This window comes from Podarcis liolepis (genome assembly GCF_965112155.1).
Source record: "Podarcis liolepis genome assembly, chromosome: 15".
In the NCBI taxonomy this organism is placed as follows: domain Eukaryota; kingdom Metazoa; phylum Chordata; class Lepidosauria; order Squamata; family Lacertidae; genus Podarcis; species Podarcis liolepis.
Window position 1 is genome coordinate 1162661 of NC_139566.1, and position 24086 is coordinate 1186746.

Genomic DNA, 24086 nt, shown 5'->3' on the forward strand with positions numbered 1-24086 from the left:
GGCTGGTTTTCAGACTGAGGGGAGTTGCAGTCCAATACCATCTGGTGGAGCAAAGGTTCCACATCCCTGGACATAATGGTCAGGGGTCCCTTTACATTTACCTATTTCAAATTCTGTTGTCTTCCCTGTCCTCTCTCCATCCTCCATCTTAATGCAAATGAAAAATTCAATATTCCTTCTCATTCACTCCCAATATTTACACTGCAATATTTATTTTTGTACTATTTATTTATGTACACAAAGCCACTTCCGAGCTCGAGAGGAGGTGGGGTTGCGGGCCCCCCCTCCCACGCACGCGGAGGCTGGCTCTCAGCCCCCGCGAGAGCAGGGGAATCCTCGGGCGCGTCACTGACCCGGCCAGCCAATCGTCGGGCTGGGGAGGCGTGGCCTAGCACATTTAAGGCCGGCGCGCCTGGGAACCGCCCTCTCTTCCCCGTCCAGCTGCTCCAGTTTCCCATCCCACCCACCCTTAGGTTTAGCCAGCGTTGACCTTGCTATGGACTCTGGTTGGTCGCCGCAAGGGGCCTGGTAGGAATTTTCCCACATGGCAAATTTCCAGCCATTTGGTTTTTTCGCCTACCTCGTAGCAAACGTCACAACTTTCCCGGTATTGGCGGTTAGGCATTAGCAGGGGTAATTGTTATGCAAATGAGGGGGGGAAGGAAGCGCCATCACCTTCCCCCAAGGCGAAGGGTAGTCCGATAAAGGACTCCGGGGGGTGTTACTCTGTCCGAAGCCTATGGAGGTGTAAACCTAAGGCATGCCCCCGAGCGGTGACACCCGGGGGGTCCTAGTTGGCATACTTCAGCAGGATTCCCCCGGCTGGTTGTTAACCCTTCCCGGTCTCCATGCCGGGTAGTCGATAGGAGCCAATGCCTAAGGCCAATACCTCTCAATTCCTGTAATCAATAAAGTTGTGGCCTTTTACGCCCATTAACCTTAAATAATGTGTCCTGTGTCTTCATTTCACAAGGGGGGAGGGGACTCGCCACGCAACACACCTTTCTGGAATAACGTTAATCAGTCAACTGATCTCTTCTCTTTGATTAAAACTGTGTTGTTCACAAGGCACAAGAGAGCTACAGTTTCTCCTCTTTTTATGGCTAGGTGCTGCCCCTTGCCTTGTGTAATGATCGCTGCCAGCCAGGCTACAGCAGGAAAAAGAAGGAGGGGTTGCCATTTTGTTGCTATGATTGTGCTTTGTGTCCACATGGGATGATTTCAAATCAAACGGGTAGGAGACATCATCTGCTATTTTGTATAATGCTTCCTAAAATCTATTTCAACTCTTTCTCTCTATTAGCAGTTCAGTACTCCTAAAGAGAAAAGCAACTGCACTGATATCTGGAAGAAAAAAGAGACAGTTGGGGAAACTAGATCCAAAACTTTTACAAAGGAGATCTCTGGAAATAGGTGTGGGATTTGTCTAGTGTTCTTTGCCTGCTTCCCACATGCTACATTGTTAGGAGTGGATAGTTTTAGTTGTGTGAGCCAGAAAAAAGCATAAAACTGTCTCCTTACGCGGAATAGTCCTCAGCCCAGCCTCTGAGCCCAAAGTGGCTGTTCTCAAGAATCCTCCATCGCCATGAAGATCTATCTGGGTGTGACCAACTTAGCTAAGGGCACAACCAAAGACCATGTTTCTGATCATTAACTGCAGATGAAAGACAGAGTAGAACCTATTGTGGATTATGCGTAATGGCAGGAGATTGTACAAACAGTTTTTAATATTCACTTATCTCTGACACCTAATCCAACTAAATAATGTCTTATTTGTTGGAACTCATATATCACTCATTTGTTTTTTTTTTCAGATATGGATTATTGTTTCCAATGCCAAGATGACCAATTTCCAAACAAGGGCAGAGATCAATGCCTCCCCAAACGCCAACATTTTCTTTCCTACGCAGAACCTTTAGGGCTCGTTTTAGCTTCCTTAGCTCTGGTCTTTTCTCTGGTCACAGCTTGGATACTTGGCGTCTTCTCTAGGAATGGGGACACTCCCATTGTCAAAGCCAACAACCGGGACCTCACCTACACTCTGCTCCTTGCCCTCTTGCTCTGCTTCCTCTGCTCCTTGCTCTTCATTGGCCAGCCTCACCCAGTCAGCTGCTCTTTACGACAAGCTGCTTTTGGCATCATCTTCTCCATTGCTGTGTCTTGTGTCTTGGCCAAAACCATCACGGTGGTTCTGGCTTTCATGGCCACCAAACCAGGATCCAGGATGAGGAAATGGGTGGGGAAATCTCTCACAAACTCGGTTCTTCTTGGTTGCTGCTCCGTTCAAACCAGCATTTGTGCTGCTTGGCTCTGTACGGCTCCTCCATTCCCAGATGTGGACATGAGGTCTCTGGCGGAGGAAATCATTGTGGAATGCAACGAAGGTTCTGTCACGATGTTTTATTCTGTCCTGGGTTATCTGGGACTCCTGGCCATGGTCAGCTTCACTATGGCTTTCCTGGCCAAGAGGTTGCCGGACAGTTTCAACGAAGCCAAGTTCATCACCTTCAGCATGTTGGTGTTCTGCAGCGTTTGGCTGTCCTTTGTTCCCTCTTATCTGAGCACCAAAGGAAAGCAGATGGTGGCTGTGGAGGTCTTCTGCATCTTGGCCTCCAGCGCAGGCTTGCTCACTTGCATCTTCTTCCCCAAATTGTACATCATTCTTCTGAGGCCTGACTTGAACAGCAAAGACCACTTAATTCTGAGGAGCAAGTAGGAATCACCTTGTCTTGATGCTTTTAATTTTTGCTGGCAATTATTGAATGAAAACCAGAGAAAGTAATTCCTTGTATTTCTCAACACTCATCCTTTTCATTCCTAGAAATAGCCTCCAACCTACATCTGTAATCAATAAAGCTGAGACCAATTTTTAACCCCATAAAGTTGTTCTGCCAATTTGTTATCCTGCCAATACACTGTTCTTCCACTCATAGACTGGTAAAGGTATATCCCTTCATGGGGAGAGATCATCATTGTGAAACACGTAACTTCTGCAGAGGCTATACTTTATATATTTAGGTAAAAGCTATATTGTATTTATTTATATGTAATCAGGAAAGGCTGCTGATCTCACAGTGTACTGTAGCTGCAAAAGCCTGTATAACATGGCAGAACATCATGGACAATTAAGAGGTGGCATTTTTAATCCTTTCCGTCATCATCCACCTGTAGATACACGTCCACCTGGCTTCACAAGTTGTCACATTTCCAAGTGGGGCTTCAAAACAATTGAATGACATTTGTTACCCAGTGGTCCTCCTCTGCTTACAAATGAGACCAAGATTCTCTGAGTTTATCTTCTCCATGTAGAACAGATACAGAGTGTCTGGACTGAAGAACTTTTCAACTGTCAGGAGCACCTACAAAACCCTGTGCAAAGGGCTTTACAAGTGCTGATGATGTTCTGATAGTTCAGGCTTGCAAAGCTGTGTTCATGAAGCCATGGAAACCACAACAACCAGCTCTTGGGGGGGCCTTGCATAGCTCCATATGCAGCACTGTGAGGCCCCAAAGATCAGCTGATTGCAGAGGCTTGAAGAGCACCATGTTTGCTGAGTTTCAGGCCCAATGAGCAGCTGATCGTTCATGTGGGGATAATGGGTTCTCTGATGTCTCTGTGATCTTGGATGATGGAGAGGTTTGCTGCCCCATCCCCATGTCACCTATGGCCCACGGGCGATGTGGGAGATGAGGATCCAGGTCACCTCTCAGATCAAGTGCCCCATAAGATCACAAGATCAACCATGTTGTTTACAATAAAGCTTTAGGCCTCAAAAATTGATGGAGGTCAGTTTAGCTAAAAAAACCACAGCCTGCAATTTTTAGCACAAGAAAGTAGAATTAAAAGTATTCATGATATGAAGAATACTATAGCATACTATAGCATTTCCCCTTTGGACATAACTTGGTCAGAATTGATTGCTATAGTAGTGTTTTAAGCATTTTAAAACTCATAGAGAAAGATTCTAATATACCATGGTTCTTCTCCCATTTCATCCTCACAACAACGCTCTGAGGGAGGTTAGGCTCAGAGGCTGTGATCTTCCCAAGGTCACCTAGTGAGCTTCATGGCTAAGTGGGGATTCGAACCCAGATCTCCCATGTCCAACACTCTAACCATTACATCAGACTGGCTCTCAACTGAAAATTATGGTCTGTCCATACGGTGTTTGTTAAACAGACCTGATTTAAAGGTTGTGGAAAGGTTCTTTTTACCTCTTTGAACATTTTGCTGCAAAACAGTTATTCTTCTATAATATATTTTCTTCTTATGTAGTTTTCTGGGTAACCTTTTTTCTCTCTTTTTGCTGAGTCTCCTTAAACTCTAATTGCTCTCCCTACTAAGGAGGACCAGCTGAGACTTTGGCTGTGATGTGATAAACATGCTTCCCACCCCTTAATCACTGAGAAGCTGATTAAGTCTCCTGTAATTATCAAAGTAATCATGATCATTTCTTTGACTCTCTGGGGAGTTTCAGTAGCTGCATGAAAACTACGAATCAAGAGTTGCAGATACTATTAATATCTCCTGTGATGTTCAGACTTTGGCCTTACACCAAGGCTCTGTCAGACTGATCACTGATTCATTTCCCTGCAAAAATCTGGCTTTCATAACCATCCCAGTGAGATGAGACTTTGCTCCTCAGTATGACTCAGATGACAATGTGCAAAGAGATGAATTGGCGCCTAAAAAATTCCCTGCAACATGGTAATATTTGCAGCCTTGGTATTTGTGCTGCTGCCTCAGACTGTGTGCAAGTTTCTTCTTGCTCCTACAATAGGATAGTACTTTCCATGATGTTGGCGTCAGTGCTGCTTCCTCCAGATGAGTGCAAGGCTGCTGTTGCTCCGTGTTCCATCAGTGACCCTCTTCCTATTCTTCACAAATATTTCCAGTCTGGAGATGTTGTTATTGCCGGCATTATGTCTCAAATCTATATAACTTCAAGCATAGCCTTCACTGAACGTCCTACACCTGAACTCTTTGATGACATTATGTAAGGAAGAGTGTGTGTGTGTGTGTGTGTGTGTGTGTGTGTGTGTGTGTGTACGTGTACTTAAAAACTGTATCATATATCTGTAATGAATATATTTCTGCATTTGACACATGATGAAGGTTATGCTCATTACACTAGTGGTCAAAATTGTGGAAAACATCAGGAAAAGCTGTATTTCTAAGGTTTGAAAGCTCCTAAGAGCAGTATACCATTAGACTGAACATCTACAATATATCATTAGAAAGATAAGAGTATTTGCTCTGGAAGACAACATGATCTGTCCAATGAAGTTGATATTGAAGAATCATTGCTTCAGCACTGGTGATCTTTGCTTCTTCCTGTACACTGGCATTAGTTTGTGTGTCTTCCCAAGTGATGTGTAAAATTTTTCAGAGACACCTTTGCGGGAATATTTCAAGGAGTTGGAGATGGTGTTTATCAGCGGTCCATGTTTCAGAAGCATACAGTAAGGTTGGTAGTATGATAGCTTTGTAAACAAGCATTTTGGTTTCCCTGCAAATGTCCCAGTCCTCAGACAGTCTGCACTTCAACCAAGAGAAAGCTGCACTCGCAGAGCTCAAGCGATGCTGGATTTCGGAATCAATGTTGGCCCTTCTGGAAAGGTAGGAGAAGTTATCAACACTTTCCAGCCTTACACCACTGAGTTGGATTTGTGGCACAGCAGACGGGTTGTTTTGTGCTTGTTGGTGCAGCACTTTGGTTTTTTGGATCTTGAGCGATAGGCCAAGCTTTTCATAATCTTCTACAGAGATATTTAGCATGGTTTTGAGGTCATACAGACATACTTTCCAAAATGTTTTCACAATATTGGCCACTAGTGTATGATGATTACTGCCGCACTTTTCCTTCCACGTATTTCGGGTGTTTATGAGACATGGGGCCAGATCTGATATCTCAAACCCACTTCTGCAGTGTGTGAGAACATATTTCCTTTTATATGGTAGGGTTATACCAGTGTTCAGTTTTTTAAAAAAATGTTTGCAAGGCAGCATAGAAAGTAACATCCCCATTCACTTTCTTAAGGCTCTCTGCTCATTTACCATGCTGAGCTAAGGATTTCTTCTTTAATATTTGACTTTAATCAAAGCCAAGTGGTAATTCATTCAGAGTTAGAGGTGTTTTTATTATAAGCTTTTGGTAGCCAGACTTTTCTCCTCCCCCCCCTTCTCCTCCTCCATAGAACAGAACTAGTAGCAAAGGGGCCAGCCCAGCTGTGAGGCAAATTGAAGCAGCTGCCTTGGGCCAGGGAATTCCTGCAGCTTCCATTGTACAGCTGCCACAGTGGTGTCTAGTAAGAACTCCTAAGATCAGAGTTTATCACCAGAAGACACCACCACTGTGCAGCCCCAGGAGGCCAGGCATTGGTAGGGGTGGGGGTGGGGTAGGGGGTCAAGTGGGGCAGAGGCACCTCCCTGTGAGATGTGGCCTCATGTGCATGTATCTGGACAATTGTATTTAGCAGGACTGAAAGCCATGCTAGGAGTTAGATGTTCAAGGAAGCAAAAAATCCAGGTTCGTGTTTCAATATATCCACACATTTTGGTGAAGGTGAACTGTTACGCAATATGTCGCTCTCCATACAGGCCAGTGACACAACTCTACCAGCATATCCTGGCTTTGGCATTTGCTGTAAAAGAGATAAATGAAGATCCCCAAATCTTGCCCAATATCTCTCTGGGTTTCCACATCTATAACAGCCATTTCAGTCCAAGCTGGACCTACCAAGCAGCCATGGAACTTCTCTCTAGCCAAGAAAGACTCCTCCCCAACTACAAGTGTGATGTTCAGGAGACTCCAAAGGTGGCCATTGGGGGGCCAAACTCCGATTTATGTCTCTACATGTCAACCATCCTGTCTACGTACAAGATGCCCAGAGTAAGAGGTCTGCATGGAACATGGGTCATCATGAAAGCCATTTACAGTTGCCCTTCACTAAGTCTCATTGGGTTGTATGCTGCTAACTGAAGAACAAAATATCAAGGGAATTGCAAATAGTGGGTATAGGCTGGTATTTTCAATCAAAAACTTAGGTTGTGGAAAATGTGTCTGCTTCAGTTCTACACCTCCTTAAAAACTCAGGTGAAAGAATTCTTCACTGAATTCCTCACTTTACTCCTGTGCAGGACTGTTACGAAATATCTGCTGCCTGTGCTAGCACAACTGTATGTTTGCTGTGCCGGCTAAAAAATTACTTATATATTTCCCAATATAACTTTAACATTCCAAATCAACAGAAATAAGTGATATTTGAATCCTGCTGAAGTAGATCCCCCTCTGCAAAACCATGGGTTATCTAGCGTGTGTGAGGTAAAGGTCAACTTCAGGCAGAACGAATAAGAAAGATTTATTTTGCAGACTAAAGTTACTAAAAACAAAAGACATATCAGGAAATAAAATTATTTCAAGAAACAGTTAACTTATTAATTATTGCATTAAATTTAGTTGATGTTACAGGCTTCAAAACAAGGTGACAAACATATATCTCCTTTTTAACGTCAGTTGCTTCTTATCAGTTTGATGTTACAATTGGTAAACAATCAGCTCATTTCCATTTTCCATTACTTCAGTTTCTTAAACCTCATTGCATAGGTGGTACAGTTTCAGTTTCAGTTCTTATACAAGATAGTACTTTCTGTCCGTTTCCCCACCTTCTATCCGTCCCACTCCTGAGCTTCTCCAAATAGCACAGCAGCCCCAGAGGATCACTCCAGCCCCCTTAATGGGTTTGGGTGTCTTCTCTTTCTAGGAGATCTCTCCCCTCCTGACTGGAAGGAGACCCAAGCAGACGGGATCCTGCAGAGGATTGAGGGGCCCATGTGCAGTGCAGCATGACATCATGACATCATGCACATGATGTCACACGGCACCCTGACGTCATGCGTGTGATGCCCCGAGGAGCTGGATGCCCCTTGAATATTGAGAGGGCTCAGCCCCCCCAAAGTACATTGGTGGGGAGGAAACTTCCTCGGTCCCTAGGAGTTGGTGTGCCTGGTATCTTCACAACTCTACTTCTCCTGCATCAAACTTAGCCCTCCAGTTAACTCTTGACTGAAAACTCTTACAGTACTCCACACACTGTTGTGCTATCTAAGCTCAGGGACTCCTTTCTCTAGCTATAAACATTTTCCTCAGGGTGGATTTTTCACCCCACTCCCAAACTACTGGATCCACCCCCGTGCTGACTGGCTGTCTTGGCAGCCATTTACCTGTTATTTCCTTTATCTTCCTTTAGATATGAAAGACACCAAATTCTACCATCAACATAACTGCATAATTGTTCTATTTGATGAAAATACATTAATCTCCAAGTATTTCCTGAAAGAGCAGATTCTAAATTAAGAGAAATTCATTGGTACCTGGGGTTACGAACTTAATTCTTTCCAGAGTTCCATTCTTAACCCAAAACTGTTCTTAACCTGAGGGGCGCTTTCGCTAATGGGGCCTTCCACTGCGCACCAGCCTCTGGCTCGCAACTTCCGCTTGCATCCGGGGGGGGGGGGGGAGTTCATTTCCGGGTTAGCCAAGTTTGTAACCCAAAGCGTTTGAAACCCAAGGTACCACTGTAAACAAAAAGTTGAATCCCCCTGGTTAATATATTGAAATCTGGTTTTGGTGGTTTGAGATCATCATTTGTTATCACCTTTCCTCCCTTGATTTTAACAATGACCCTCTTCAGCTCATCTATGGCTCTTCTCCTGTGACGACTAATGACATGCAAGCCCTTTTCACCCACTGGATATTCCCAGATGGGACTCTGCAATACGAGGGAATCCTCCAGTTACTGCTGCATTTCCGTTGGGTGTGGATCGGTGTGCTTTTTCTCCAAGATGACACTGGAGAGAGATTTGTACAAAATGTTCTCCCCATGTTTGCCCAGAAGGGTATCTGCTTTGATTTCATAGAAAGTTTCCCTAGGCTTACCTCTTCTGGTGAGTTTGATGAAATGGTGGAAGAAGGTTCGAAAACAACCAGCATTCTTGTGGGAAGCACTGCCAATGTTGTAGTTGTGCATGGTGAAATTCATACAATTATCGTAATTAGAACAATACCCAGACTTGCAGAAACGAATGATGTGCCAATACAAGGAAATAGAAAAATCTGGATTATGACAGCCCAGATGGATTTCACATCATTACCCATTCAAAGAGGCTGGGACATCACATTCCTCCATGGGGCTCTATCTTTTGCAGTTCACTCTAAGGATCTTTCAGGGTTCCATAAATTTATTCAGATGAGAAACCCTACCTTGGAAAAAGAAGATGGCTTTCTCAGGGTTTTCTGGGAAGAGGCATTTAATTGTGGTTTTCCCGACCCTGCTTCAGAGAAGAAAGATGGCAAATTCTGCACTGGGGAGGAGAATATTGAGAGCCTTCCTGGGTCTGTTTTTGAAACGAGCATGACAGCCCACAGCTACAGCATCTACAATGCAATCTATATTTTGGCACATGCTTTGCACACCATGCAGTCCCCCAAATTAAATTGCAGAGCAATGGCAGGTGGAGCGAGAGGGAAACTTACAGATCTTCAGCCGTGGCAGGTAATGTTGTCTTCCAGTTAATACAGATGTCTGTAATCAACTCTGGAGCTCAGCCAAAGGGGGGACTTTTCTTGAATACCTCTGTCAGTAGGGGAAACTCATTGCGTGTCAAGGCCCTGAGCCCTCGCCCAGTTGTTGAATAATAAAGCACATGGACACCAGTGTTTTAGATTAATTGGTGAATTAAGGCCACAACGAGCGCCTGAAAAGAGGGAGATCCGAGGAAACAGGAAACCAAGAAGGTGATCCCCAGCCACACAGCCACTTAAATGCAGCAAGTCATGCCCCACGGCTGACTGGATTGGTCGCCAGGTGTGACGCGGCCAGGACTCCGCTATGACGTGGGGGTAGTGGCTTTCCCCTTTCCTCTCAGGGAGGAAACGACTATCCATTAATGGTTAGGATAACATAATAGATGAAGTTACAGGTAGGTAGCCGTGTTGGTCTGCCATAATCAAAATAAAAAAATTCCTTCCAGTAGCACCTTAAAGACCAACTAAGTTAGTTCTTGGTATGAGCTTTCGTGTGCATGCACACTTCTTCAGATACACTGAAACAGAAGTTGCCAGATCCTTGTATATAGTGAGAAGGTGGGGAGGGGTATTACTCAGAAGGGTGGTGGGAATGGGAGATTGGCAGATAGCTGAGATGAGCCTGTTGACGACTCTTAATGACTGTAATAGGTCTTACAGGAAAAGGCAAGGGGTGAGTAGGTGAGAAATGGCTTAGTCATGTATAATTCTTATGGATTCTTATGGATTCTTATCTCATCATACATGACTAAGCCATTTCTCACCTTCTCACCCCTTGCCTTTTCCTGTAAGACCTATTACAGTCGTTAAGAGTCGTCAACAGGCTCATCTCAGCTATCTGCCAATCTCCCATTCCCACCACCCTTCTGAGTAATACCCCTCCCCACCTTCTCACTATATACAAGGATCTGGCAACTTCTGTTTCAGTGTATCTGAAGAAGTGTGCATGCACACGAAAGCTCATACCAAGAACTAACTTAGTTGGTCTTTAAGGTGCTACTGGAAGGAATTTTTTTTATAATAGATGAAATTCTGCCATCACTTTAAAGTGGATTCAGTTGTCCTTGGAATAGTAAAATATGACTATAGATGGCTAGGTACAGGACATCATGCTATCACTATTGGTACAAAGGCAGCGCTGTTTTCAAGAAAACATTCCAGGAAAGTGATGAACAGCTTATCTACACAGCTTATTCTCCTATCTCGGGGATTGGCAAGGTTTATCGGCCATGGGACTGGCACAGCGCGATGCCGGAAATCTCGTCTGCGCATGTCCATGGTGCCAGAAACTGCTTCTGCACATGCCCAGATGCCAAAAATTATGCCTGCACAGAAGCAATTTTCAGAGTCTAGACATGTGCAGATGCAATTTCCGGCACCGCTCAGTGAGTCCCCACACCACGCTGTCCTGTTTTAGCGCAGTGCACAGGGGACTCACCGAGTGGGCGGCTTAGTTCGGGGGCAGTTCGGGGGCTGGTAAAACAGTCTGACCTATCTAAAGGAACGTCCTGTCTAATATTTGTGGTCTAAGTTCTATGAAATTTAGGCCAAGACTTACTTTAATTCTTAAAAGAACCACATCTTACCTACACAATGATCATTGCTACAATTGAAATTATCCTTCCCAAACATTTAAATGAATATTGTGTTCCACAATGTTGCTTTTTTGTATCTGCTCATGAGCAGGACTTTTTTCAGCCAGAACTCGCTGGAACTCAGTTCTCTCCCCTCTCAGGGGGGCGCCATTGCCATTCCAAGGGAACGAGGGAGGTCTTTGTGGTGAGTTCCAGACCTCTTTTTCCAGAAAATAGCACAGCTCATTAATTCCTTTTTCCTTTTTAGCTCCATCCATTTTCGAAGAAGAACCTCACTAAAAACAGAGAAATAAAGACACTAGCATATATCTTTTAAAGAGACCATGAACTATACCTCTTAAATGCTGAAGATAAGCACTCTGTTCGTACCAATATTACTAATATTTAATCATTTTTTACATCTTCATTTATTGCTTTTTTTCCTCTTCAAACTTAGCTTCACCACTTTCTGAGAAATGTTTCATTTAATAATAGTGTTGGAGAAGAAGTTTCCTTTGACCAAAATGGGAAATTAGTAGCTGGATTGGATGTAATAAATTGGGTCACATTCCCAAATCAGTCATTTTTGAGAGTCAAAGTTGGAACAATGGACCCACAAGCTCCCCCAGAAAAGAGGTTAACCATTCATGATGATGGTATCATGTGGCCCAACTGGTTCAACCAGGTAAGAATTCATTAAAGGTTTCCAGTAGTTTTTTGCTCAGTGTCCCAAAACTGTCTCATTGCAATAATAATAATAATAATAATAATAATAATAATAATAATAATAATAATAATAATTTATTATTTATACCCCGCCCATCTGGCTGGGTTTCCCCACATTCAATTGCAACACATTGAATCATCAATTATCAGAATCAGACTCAATCTGTGAAGGAAATATCAGGCTGCAGCACTGATAAAAGGAAAGCTATCTTGTTTCTATGTCTATTTGCAATATGGTCAAAAGCAGAAACCCACTAGGAACCCACTGGTGAAGAAGACCCCTGCAGCCAGCAGGATTGGACCCTCTACTCAGGAGCTGGTGAATGGAGAGCTCAATCCTGTTCAATTTGACTGCACTCATGTGTCCCCCTGCTTGGAGCAGACACACATATCCAAAGTGCAGTGTGGGGCTATTTGAAAGCTCTGTTGCAAAGAGCTCTGTGCTGCTCTTTGCAGATACTGCCTGCCTTTCCTTCAGAATCAGCCCAATTCAGTTTCAGATTTAACCGAATCTGTTCCACAGCCCTAATTTGTACCCCACAATTGCTGCAGGCAGAGTCAAATCATTATTTAAACATTATCATTGGTTTGCAGCATTATGGTAAGCATACAAAACACTTTCCTTTACATTGGCTGCTGAGCTAAATGATTAACAGTGAAAGTTCACAGAAACCGCAGGTATAAACTATTATTTTTAGCACCTGACTTCACAAAAGTAAATTTTAAGACACATGCAGGTGATGAATAAGGTAACTCTGCAAGCAAACAGCACTGCAAGAATCCATCAAAAGCTGCAATCAAAGTTATTCAACCCCCATTGCAAATCAGCTTTATTATCAAAATTTACAGACTTTCAGCTGTTTGCAAAAGTAGCTCAACTCAATGGATGCTTGAAGTGGTTTCCTCCAAATTCAACTGAAATGCAACTTCTACTGGCTTCTTCAGTCTCACTATTATTCACCCCCAGAATAGAATCCATCACAACAGCACAAATACAACAGGTGTTGTCTCAAGCACACCTGATGCAACTAATCAAGGGCTTCAGGTGCACTTGAGCTGGAACAAATGAAATACTTGAACTCGCAAGGGGTTTCTTGAGTGTCACATGTTGCTGTATGTTAGCCATATTTCTAAGTCAGGAGAATGGTCCAAGAAGATAAGACAAGAGATCAACGCCCTTCACAAAAAAGATACAAGTATACAAAACAAAAGCAAAGGTACTGAATGTTGCCAGAGAAACCATTGGAAGCATAGTTTGAAAGTTCCAAGTTAAAGAAAGTGGTTAGACTACCTGGACGGGGCAGAATTTCAATAATTTCTACTGCAACTGTGAGTCAAAAACACTTGAGCAATTTCTATATTCATGAGATTGTGACCCAATAAGCTTTCAACTGAATATTTTCTAATTTGATAAGAGATTGGCATGCTAATCTCTGAGGAAGTTCAAATACTTACCAATATGGTTATCATAAAGGCAAATGTACTGGAGTAATGATAGAAGTTCCAATGCTACAATTAGAGCAAGATTTAAGATCATCTTCAGATAAAACAAAAAACCTATAGGAAGCTATTGCTTAACAGTCATTTTTACTATTTGACGATAAGTCCCAAACAATTTCCTTCTTTCATTTATGAACAGGCACAACCGACTTCTCTGTGTAATGAGAATTGTCATGTAGGTTATAGAAAGAACAAGAAGGAAGGAAAGCCATTCTGCTGCTATGATTGCCTTCCGTGTCCAGAAGGGAAGATCTCAAACAAGGAGGGTAAGGCATGCATCACACGCTTTAATTTTACCTGTGCACCAGAAGCTCCTTTCTCTAGTGGGAAAACAGTATGGAAGTAGCCGGAATATATTCTGGCATCTCTTAGATGCATTGTGCCAATTTGGGGAAAGAAGACCTTTTTGTTTCATTGAGATTTGTTTCTTCCTTTTTCTTTTTCAGACATGGACGACTGTTTAGAATGCCCTGGAGATCAATATGCAAACAATGAACAGGATGGCTGCCTCCCGAAAGACAAAACATTCTTGTCTTATGGTGAACCGTTGGGGATCAGTTTGGCCACGTTGGCCCTCTTCTTTTCCTTCATCACAGCTTTGGTGCTTCAAATATTCACAAAGCACAGAGATACTCCCATAGTTAAAGCCAACAACCGCAACCTCACTTATATTCTCCTCCTTTTCCTCCTGCTCTCCTTCCTTTGTGCTCTGCTCTTCATTGGCCAGCCTGAGGAAGTCACCTGTCTCCTTCGACAAACTGCTTTTGGCATGATCTTCTCAGTGGCAATTTCGTGCATATTGGCCAAAACCGCCATTGTGGTTCTGGCTTTCATGGCCACCAAGCCAGGGTCCAGCATGAGGAAGTGGCTGGGGAAACCATTGGCCAGCTCCATTGTTCTTTCCTGCTCCCTTATTCAAGCCACAATCTGTAGCATATGGCTGGCCACTTCTCCTCCTTTCCCAGACGTTGACATGCACTCAATGACTGAAGAAATAATACTCGAATGTAATGAAGGCTCCACTGTCATGTTTTATTGTGTCCTGGGATTCATGGGTTGGCTGGCCATTGTGAGCTTCACGGTGGCTTTCCTAGCTAGAAAGTTGCCTGACAGTTTCAATGAAGCCAAATTCATCACCTTCAGCATGTTGGTCTTTTGCAGTGTGTGGTTGTCCTTTGTTCCAACCTACTTGAGCACCAAGGGCAAATACATGGTGGCTGTGGAGATCTTCTCCATCTTGGCCTCCAGTTGTGGGTTACTGGGCTGCATCTTTACCCCCAAATGCTATGTTATTTTACTGAGGCCTGAGCTGAACAGCAGGGAGCAGCTAATAAGAAGACAGTTTTAAATAATCCAGAAGTCTGAATAATGCTTGCAATTCTGGGTGTCTGTTATTGCTATTTTATTTACATGTATGTCATTAGAAATTAGGAATACTCTTGTCCCTAGAAATTAAAGAATCAACAAGTAAACAATAAAAAAAGATCTGGAGCAACTCCAAGAACTCCTTTGGGAGAAACTGTGAGGACACAATTAGGGCAGTGGTGAATTGCTTACCATAGATTCTGGCGTATTAGGTGACTGGGCGTATTAGACGACTCCCCAAATTTGCAGCTGCAATTTGGGGGTTTGTCTTATAAGCCCAGTCGCCTAATACGCTGGGCAGCTCCATGCCGGGAGAGAGCCCGCCGCCCGCTGCTGCTGCTTCTGAAGCAGTGGGGGGGGGGGGCCTCCGCGCCGGGCGGCTTTCTCCCAGTGCGGAGCCCGCACCACAGAGAAGATAAATTCAGAGATTCTGGGCCTGAGGTGGCATTTCTAGGCGAATGAGCACCAATGAGAAATACATACCGAACAATTGTTTGGAAGTCCCACTTGGAAATGTGACAAAATCATTTTCTGAAGCAAGTGGGATGTGGCTGTGTATCTTCATGTGAATGATGACTGAAAGGATTAAAAATATTCATTCATACTGTTTTGCCATGTTATACAGGCTTTTTCAGCAACATTCTGTGATCAGCAGCTTTCTTTGATTACATATAAATAGATATATGTATAATATAGTTTTCAAATACATATATAAAGTATAGACTCGGCAGAAGTTACATGTTTCACACTGACCATCTCTCTCCATGAAGGGATACACCTTTAGCACCTTTAGCACCCTACTATATTAAACGGATTTCCTCACTAAAATTTAAACCATGTGCATCACAGTTATCTTTAGGACTGCTTCATAAAATAATGTTATCTTATGTTGCGTCTTGAGGCCCCAAGACCCACCCCCAAAATACACACAGACACTTATATTAGTTTAAGTTTTGGGGCAAATTTTGGCCACAACTTTATTGAAATACGATCACATGCGCGGTATTGGCTTAGGCATTGACTTCCCACTATAACTGGCTCCACCTCTCAGGGTGATCGTCCAATGGGGTAAACCAAACGAGGGAGCAAGGTCGGTGAGGATCAACCTAAGCTCACCCTGGGTGTGATGGGATGATGAGCTGCTTGTGCGTAAAAGCGTAGTCCCTCAGAGTCTGTGCAAGTTCACAAACCTCTGTCTGTGACGGAGCCCCTCAGACATGGCTCCTCTAGTCACTTGCAGATTCCGACAGTTGTTGTTTTCGGAATCGTTTCCAGCATAAAAGCTCCTTAACGGAAACACGTCTTCTGGACTCACGGCGTGACAGTTTCCGGCGAGGCGTGGGTCTACCTATGGGAGCTTCAGATACCTCCCCACTGTTCTCGCTGGAAGTGTCTCTGAGCCCTCCCGCCTGCTCGCATTCCCTCAGAGATCCACTCCTCCCCCTGCTGGTTCCTGCTTCAGCTGTTGAGTCTCTCCCAGCCTCCCTGAGCCCCTCCACCACCTGTTCCTCCGATGACAGTTACCTGACACTGGGGTTCCTGTGGTCCTGGCATGGCCCTAGCCCCTCAAGCGGACTTCGGATGAGATCCAGGACCCCCAGATTCCTTTAATGGAATACCCAATTCCTGGAGGGGCAGGTGATGGCCGTACCTCCCCCCCCCCACAATCCAACTGAGCCAACGCCTAACTGCCACCTTACAAGTTGTGACGATTTGCTAAGGGGTAGGCAAAAACCAAATGCCTAAAAGCCAATCTGCAAAATTGAAAAAATTCCTACCCAGCCCCTGTTCCAAAACAGGTGACCCAAACCAAAGCAAGGCCAAGCGACTCTACCTAAACTAGGGAGGGTAGGCGGGTGTTCAGCTGTGCAAATGCAAGTGCCCCACTTGCATCACACTGCTGCTTTTAAAGCCCCTGGGATCATGCCACCTACTGGCTATTGGCTGGCATGACCCCAGGGGAATGGCCAGGACTTCCTGCGCCTTCCTCCCCCGCCACCATTTTAACCCTGTCAGGTGAGCTCTTGGGTCCCGAGTACAACCACGACCCTCTTTTATGAGGATTCCATTTATCTTACTGCTATTCATAAGTATAGCGACTGACAGATCAGATGATTTCTGGATTATTCTACAACCATTCATTACACTGAACCATGGTGCCATAGATCCATGACAGCAGCCATCGCTTTCTCAATGCAATGCAAGGCAGGCCATCCTCCTCAGACCATCACAGGATGTCTCTGGGCTATTCACAGATCCAGTCTACAAAGGGTGCACTTATAGTCACAGGTACTAGGTGCAGTGGAGAGTAGTAGGTTAATTGGGGCACTACTCTGAAAATTCCCATATTTCCTCCCCGAATCTACCTGCAGGACCTCAGCAAATCATGTGTTGGTTCTGTCTATTTACTGACTCTGGCTCCACCTCCTGTTGGTCTCCTTGCCTTCTCCTTCCCTAATAGTCCCCATGAGCAGCAGCTGCCACTAACTTGATGTTTCAAAGGCTGCAAGACAAAAAGTTTCAAAACATGCCAAGAGAAAAGGAATTCAGACTCAACATATTCCTCCTAAATCCCTGCTTGAGAACCTTGCTCTATATTCAAAGCACAAATACACAAGATACTTGAACTGTGCATCGTTGATGATTACTGTTTTAATCATCTATTCATTTAATGTTTTAACCACTGTTACATTCCATTGGTTTCATGTCTTATTTTGCATGGTTGCTGTATATACAGTACATAGTTAAACTATGGAAGTCACTCCCACAGGGGGCAGGGATGGCCACCAGAAGAGATGGCTTTAAAAGAGCCCTAGACGAATTCACAGAGGAGAGGCCTATTGATGTCTCCTAGCCAGGATGGCTCAGCTCTGATGCCACAGTTGGAGGCAGCCATGTTCCTGAATACGAGTTGCTGGAAACCGAAGGAGGGGAAAGTGTTCTTGTGATTGAATCCTGCTTGCAGCTTTCCCTTTGGGGCATCTGGGTGGCCACTGTGAGAACAGGAGGCTGGATGAGATGGGCTATGGACCTGATCCACTAGGCTCTTCCTGTGTTCTTATGTATTACTTTGTTTAGACTTGGATTATTCTGCAGACCACTTTTAGCACAGATTCACTTGTGAAAAATGCTGTATAGAAATAGCCAATGACAAGAGAGGGATGAAAAAGATGAAAAGGATACAAATTGAGAAATACAAGGAATTACTTTGTCTGGTCTTCTTCCAATAAAAGCCACTAAACAATGCAAAAATTAAAAGCATCAACGCAAGTTGATTCCTATTTGCTCCTCAGAATTAAGTGATCTTTGCTGTTCAAGTCAGGCCTCAGAAGAATGATGTACAATTTGGGGGCAAAGATACAACCCAGCAAGCCTGCGCTGGAGGCCAAGATGCAGAAGATCTCCACAGCCACCATCTGCTTTCCTTTGGTGCTCAGATAAGAGGGAACAAAGGACAGCCAAACGCTGCAGAACACCAACATGCTGAAGGTGATGAACTTGGCTTCGTTGAAACTGTCCGGCAACCTCTTGGCCAGGAAAGCCATAGTGAAGCTGACCATGGCCAGGAATCCCAGATAACCCAGGACAGAATAAAACATCGCGACAGAACCTTCGTTGCATTCCACAATGATTTCCTCCACCAGAGAGCTCATGTCCACATCTGGGAATGGAGGAGCCGTACAGAGCCAAGCAGCACAAATGCTGGTTTGAACGGAGCAGCAACCAAGAAGAACCGAGTTTGTGAGAGATTTCCCCACCCATTTCCTCATCCTGGATCCTGGTTTGGTGGCCATGAAAGCCAGAACCACCGTGATGGTTTTGGCCAAGACACAAGACACAGCAATGGAGAAGATGATGCCAAAAGCAGCTTGTCGTAAAGAGCAGCTCACTGGGTGAGGCTGGCCAATGAAGAGCAAGGAGCAGAGGAAGCAGAGCAAGAGGGCAAGGAGCAGAGTGTAGGTGAGGTCCCGGTTGTTGGCTTTGACAATGGGAGTGTCCCCATTCCTAGAGAAGACGCCAAGTATCCAAGCTGTGACCAGAGAAAAGACCAGAGCTAAGGAAGCTAAAACGAACCCTAAAGGTTCTGCGTAGGAAAGAAAATGTTGGCGTTTGGGGAGGCATTGATCTCTGTCCCTGTTTGGAAATTGGTCATCTTGGCATTGGAAACAATAATCCATATCTGAAAAAATGAAAATGAAATGAGTGATATATTAGTTCCAACAAATAAGACATTACAGTGGTGCCTTGCAAGACGAAAAGAATCTGTTTTGTGATTCTCTTCGTCTAGCGGTTTTTTCGTCTTCGGATTAGCGGATTAGCGCTATTAGCGGATTAGCGCCTTTTAGCGGCTTATCTGCTGATAGGATCAGCTGATAAGCGGCTTAGCAGCTTAGAAAAAGGGGGGGGGGAGGAAAAAAACCCGCAGGAACTCGCAAGGCATTGTCGTCTTGCGAAGCAAGCCCATAGGAAATTCGTTTTGCGAAGCACCTCCAAAACGGAAAACCCTTTCGTCTAGTGGGTTTTCTCTCTTGCGAGGCGTTCGTCTTGCGGGGCACCACTGTATTTAGTTGGATTAAGGATCAGAGATAAGTGAATATTAAAAACTGTTTGTACAGTCTCCTGTCATTATGCATAATCCGCAATAGGTTCTACTCTGTCTTTCATCGGCAGTTAATGATCAGAAACATGGCCTTTGGTTGTGCCCTTAGCTAAAGTTGGCCACACCCAGAGAGATCTTCATGGCGATGGAGGATTCTTTGGGCTCAGAGGCAGAGTTGAAACAGATTTTAGGAAGCATTTTACAAATTAGCAGATGATGTCTCCTACCCGTCTGATTCGAAATCATCCCATGTGGACACGAAGCACAATCATAGCAACAAAATGGCAGCCCCTCCTTCTTTTTCCTGCTGTAGCCTGGCTGGCAGCAATCATTACACAAGGCAAGGGGCAGCACCTAGCCATAAAAAGAGGAGAAACTGTAGCTCTATTGTGCTTTGTGAACAACGCAGTTTAAACCAAAGAGAAGAGATCAGCTGACTGGTTGACATTATTCCAGAAAGGTGTGTTGTATGCGTAAATAGATTGTAATGTAAATATTGGGAGTGAATGAGAAAGGATATTGAATTTTTAATCTGCATAAAGATGGAGGATGGAGAGAGGATAGGAAAGACAACAGACTTTGAAATACAGGGAGTTAAAAAAGAAGCTAAAATAGGAAGCACATACATTAGGCTCAGAGAAGCACCACAAGACAATAAATCTTCTTTCATAACAGATGGGTAACTTAGCTTCCCCTTGTCTTCTGAATCTCACTTGGTTCAGCATGATTTACTCCTACATAAATGTGCAAAGCATTAAAATGTTATACTGAAATCCTATATATCAGGGATGTGGAACCTTTGCTCCACCAGATGGTATTGGACTGTAACTTTCCTCAGTCTGAAAACCAGCCTGGCCATTGATCAGGGAGGAGGAGAGTTGGGAACCAACAATATTTCATTTGCAACATAGTGGAATATACTACCATTCTATACTTTCAAACCAGAACTCTGAAGAAGAAAATATCTACTTCTCACCTCATGTACGATGGTAAAATAACCTGGGTTATACTTAAACAATTTACTTATTAATGATAAAAATTTCTACATTAAACTTATTATTTGTATTCGTAATAACAATACCTAATTTTTTAAAAAAGCAATAGTCCCACCTGATTAAAAGATCTGTGCCATGTGATGGCTTCCTCATCCATATTGAATTCTACATTTTGTGATCCTTGTGGAACTATCTTTCCTACTTTCACTCGGGAGAAGGTTTGGTTTGGAAAAGTAACCCAGTTAATAATATCAAATCCACCTGCTAATTCCCCATTCTCATCAAAGGACACTAAGTCACCAGCACTGTTGTTGAAGGAGATACTCCTTAAGAACGAGTGCAGCTAGACAGAAGAAAACAAAGGCAAAGTTTAAAAAAGGAGAGCTTTTATGGATTATAGAAAGGAGAAAGTATCCATCCATACATTTCACACAATGGAAAGTAGTCCAAAACTGTCCCGTCTACAACATTTGGAGCACCTAAGTATTTCTAGCAAGTACAGCTGGGCTGCCCCTTGCCTGAGGGTTCAGCTCTGGGGTCCGTGTGCAAAGGCAAAATGGTGCCATGTCAGGAAGCCCTGCAACTGCCCCTCCTGCAAGGTGGGTGTGCAGGGAGAAGGGGACAAAGAAATGGAGAGAAGCTCATGGTGGGTTTTCCCAGCTCACCATTTCTTTGTTTACTTTCCCCCACCAATGTAAAGTGACCTTAACTTGCAGCCTCACTATAATCAATGAACATTACAGGGAGAAAAAACTGACCTAGTAATTACATTTGAAAATAGCCAAATGCAGGTTCTAGAAAATAGTTGCTGTTGTGTTAGGAGTCCAGGTTCCTGGCTTGATAACACAGCACAGTGGTACCTCGGGTTACGTACTTAATTCATTCAGGAGGTCCGTTCTTAACCTGAAACTGTTCTTAATCCGAAGCACCACTTTAGCTAATGGGGCCTCCTGCTGCTGCCACACCGCTGGAGCATGATTTCTGTTCTCATCCTGAAGCAAAGTTCTTAAACTGAAGCACTATTTCTGCATTAGCGGAGTCTGTAACCTGAAACATATGTAACCTGAAGCGTATGTAACCAGAGGTACCACTGTACTCTTACAGAATGAAAAAGGAGGATTTGTTGCAAAAACAAGTAGTTAGCTCCGGACGGCTGAAGCCAAGCATCATCACTCAGTTGACCCTTCTGAAGAATCCTTCCACTTCCGGCAGAATAAACGGAACCTATGACCCTTGTGTTTCTTATTCTGTTTCCTATCATACACCCTCCCCCAGCAATGACTTTGTGGGCTCATTGCAACCCCTCCAACTTTTTCCTGAGAAGACGGACTGTCAATCTTCTCTTCCATGCCTCTTTGTGTCTCTTGTGAGCCGGGGTCACATTCCAACCCAGTTTTATCTGGCTGATTCTCAAGGTCGATTCACCTCTGTCTGAGAGAATTCTGATCCTGTCCTTTGCAAACTGCGGTCTTCTACCAGCTGTATTCCTAAACTGGGAGCTAGCATATTCATGACATGTTGGTGGACAGAATGGGTGGGCAGCCATGGGTAGAAACAAACCTCAATTTTGTCAAACATATTCTTAATTCTTGATAGTTCCCCTTTCTCTTGCTCAACTTTGCAGAGGTTTATTCTGAATAGCAAATCTTACCTGCCAAGGCTGCAGTTTTGCAGGGAGAGAGGGAAAACAAAATGGAGAGCAGCTCATGGTGGGTTTTCCCTGCTCTGTTTATTTACTTTTCCCCAATAACGTAAAGTGACCTTAACTTGCAGGCTCACTATAATTAGTGAACATCACTGGGAGCGAGTTAAAAAACTGACCAGGTGACCACATTTGAAGATAGTCCTATATGTCCCTCTTTAGTGCAGGAACAAAGACAGGTTCTAGAAAATAGTTGGTGTTGGTGGACAGAATGGGTGGGCAGCCATGGGTAGAAACAAACCTCTATATTTTCAAACATATTCTTAATTCTTGATAATCATCCTTTCTTTTGCTCAACTTTGCAAAGGTTTATTCTTAACAGGAAATCTTACCTGCCAAGGTTGCAGTTTTGGAGGATCGAGCCCACCTCTGCCTGCCATCATTCTGCGTTTTGACCTGGATGAGTGCATCTGATGTAAAGTATGTGCAATGGCATAAACCGCATTATAGATACTGTAACTTTGGCCAGTCATGGTCATTTCAAAAATATGCCCAGGAAGGCTCTCCAGACTCTCATGGCCAGTGCAGGTCTTTGTGCTCTCATTGGAAGCAGAAAATAAACAGTTGAATGCCTGTTGCCAAAAAGTCTGGAGGAACCCATCTCCCTTTGGAGAGTTGGGGTTCAGGGTCTGAAGGAATTCTTTAAATCCCTGGACTTCCTCTGTGTGAATTGCAAAAGACAAGGCACCATCAAAGACTTGTATATCATAATACCTTTGCATTGTTTCTGAAGAGAAAGCCCACTGGGCTGTCAAAATCCACACGGTGCTTGTAGACTTCTCTGCAATGTCTTGAGCTAATGAATAGAAATATTGCATCCATTTCACAACTGTAATGGTCTCAGGTTCTGCACACAGAACCAATATGTCGACTTCTGATGCCATCAGGAAAGAGGACTTGGCCCGAACGCGGTCCAAGAAACTGAAATTATCTAGACCCTGAGATAAGGCTGGTAGTTTTTCATTGAAAGCTGTACAGACTCCATGCTGGGAAAGCATTGGCACTAAGGTTTGCATAAATGTCTCTCCAGTTTCATCATCGGATGCCACAGTTCCTACCCATGTCCACTGGAAATGTAGAAGTAGCAGGACAATCCCTTCATATTGATATTTCTCATTGGGCACCGTTCGGTAAAAGGTCTGGGGCTGCAACTCCGGGCTTCTCCCTGGAGCTAATACACAGTAAGCAATCTGGAGGAAGAAATCAACCCCACAAGAATTGGAGAGTTCTAGCGTACAGTTATAAATAAAGGCATCATATTTTCATATACTTTGTGGCGATGTTCACCACTAAGATCTGGACCTATACCCACAGGTTCTGTTGGGAAGAAACTTAACTGTGAAGGCATCGTCTGTTCAGAAACTCTTGTTCTTGCACATCATGGTATATTTCATGAGGGGGGAACCTATGGCTCTCCAGAACTTCTTGGTCTCCTTGACAAGTGAGCAAAAGTGGCCAGGGATAGTGGGCAAAATCAGGAAAAACAACTCCCTTGCTTAGTTAGAACCTTTGTGATGAGATGCAACTAGGGATAGGAGAGGAATTCAGTTCAATTATCATTTTAATAATTTTAAAAATCTCCTGATTCAGAATTCCTGCAACAGTTTGTGAGCCACAATACAGCTATCCTCTGACATTTGTACTTCTCTGAATTTTGCAATTGGCTTCTCCAACAAAAGCAAAGATTTATATTCAAATCACACTGGTCGCAAAAGTGCATACATTCGTGAAAATGAAATCCAAAAAATGAGAGAAATGGCCACTAATATGCAGACATTTTTTTGTGAAGCCTTTTAGAAAAGAAAAAAAGGACCCATGCTTGTGGAACTGAAAAGGGTAAAAAGGAAAGAAATTCATTTATGGGTCACAATGTGCATCTCCAGCAGTTCTTGGTGGGGTAGCAGGTTTCTCTGACAACTGGTGTTGTGCAGTTTCCTGGGAGCAGGAGGAAGACTCCTGCTGCTGCATTTGACCTGTTCCAACCTCCCTGCTGCTTCCCAGTGACACATGGGAGACAAAGTCAGGCAAGCACCAAAG

General features: G+C 43.9%; 1 protein-coding gene across 1 annotated transcript; it reads left to right on the forward strand.

Annotated features, from left to right (window-relative positions):
- Positions 1-11768: 11768 nt before the first annotated feature.
- LOC310693871 (vomeronasal type-2 receptor 26-like) lies at positions 11769-14735 on the forward strand (the record flags this gene model as incomplete). The annotated part of the gene is made up of 4 exons (XM_083476253.1): positions 11769-11846; positions 12132-12289; positions 13493-13653; positions 13834-14735. 4 exons carry the CDS (start codon positions 11769-11771, stop codon positions 14733-14735), a joined length of 1299 nt encoding a protein of 432 aa, XP_083332379.1.
- Positions 14736-24086: the final 9351 nt, after the last annotated feature.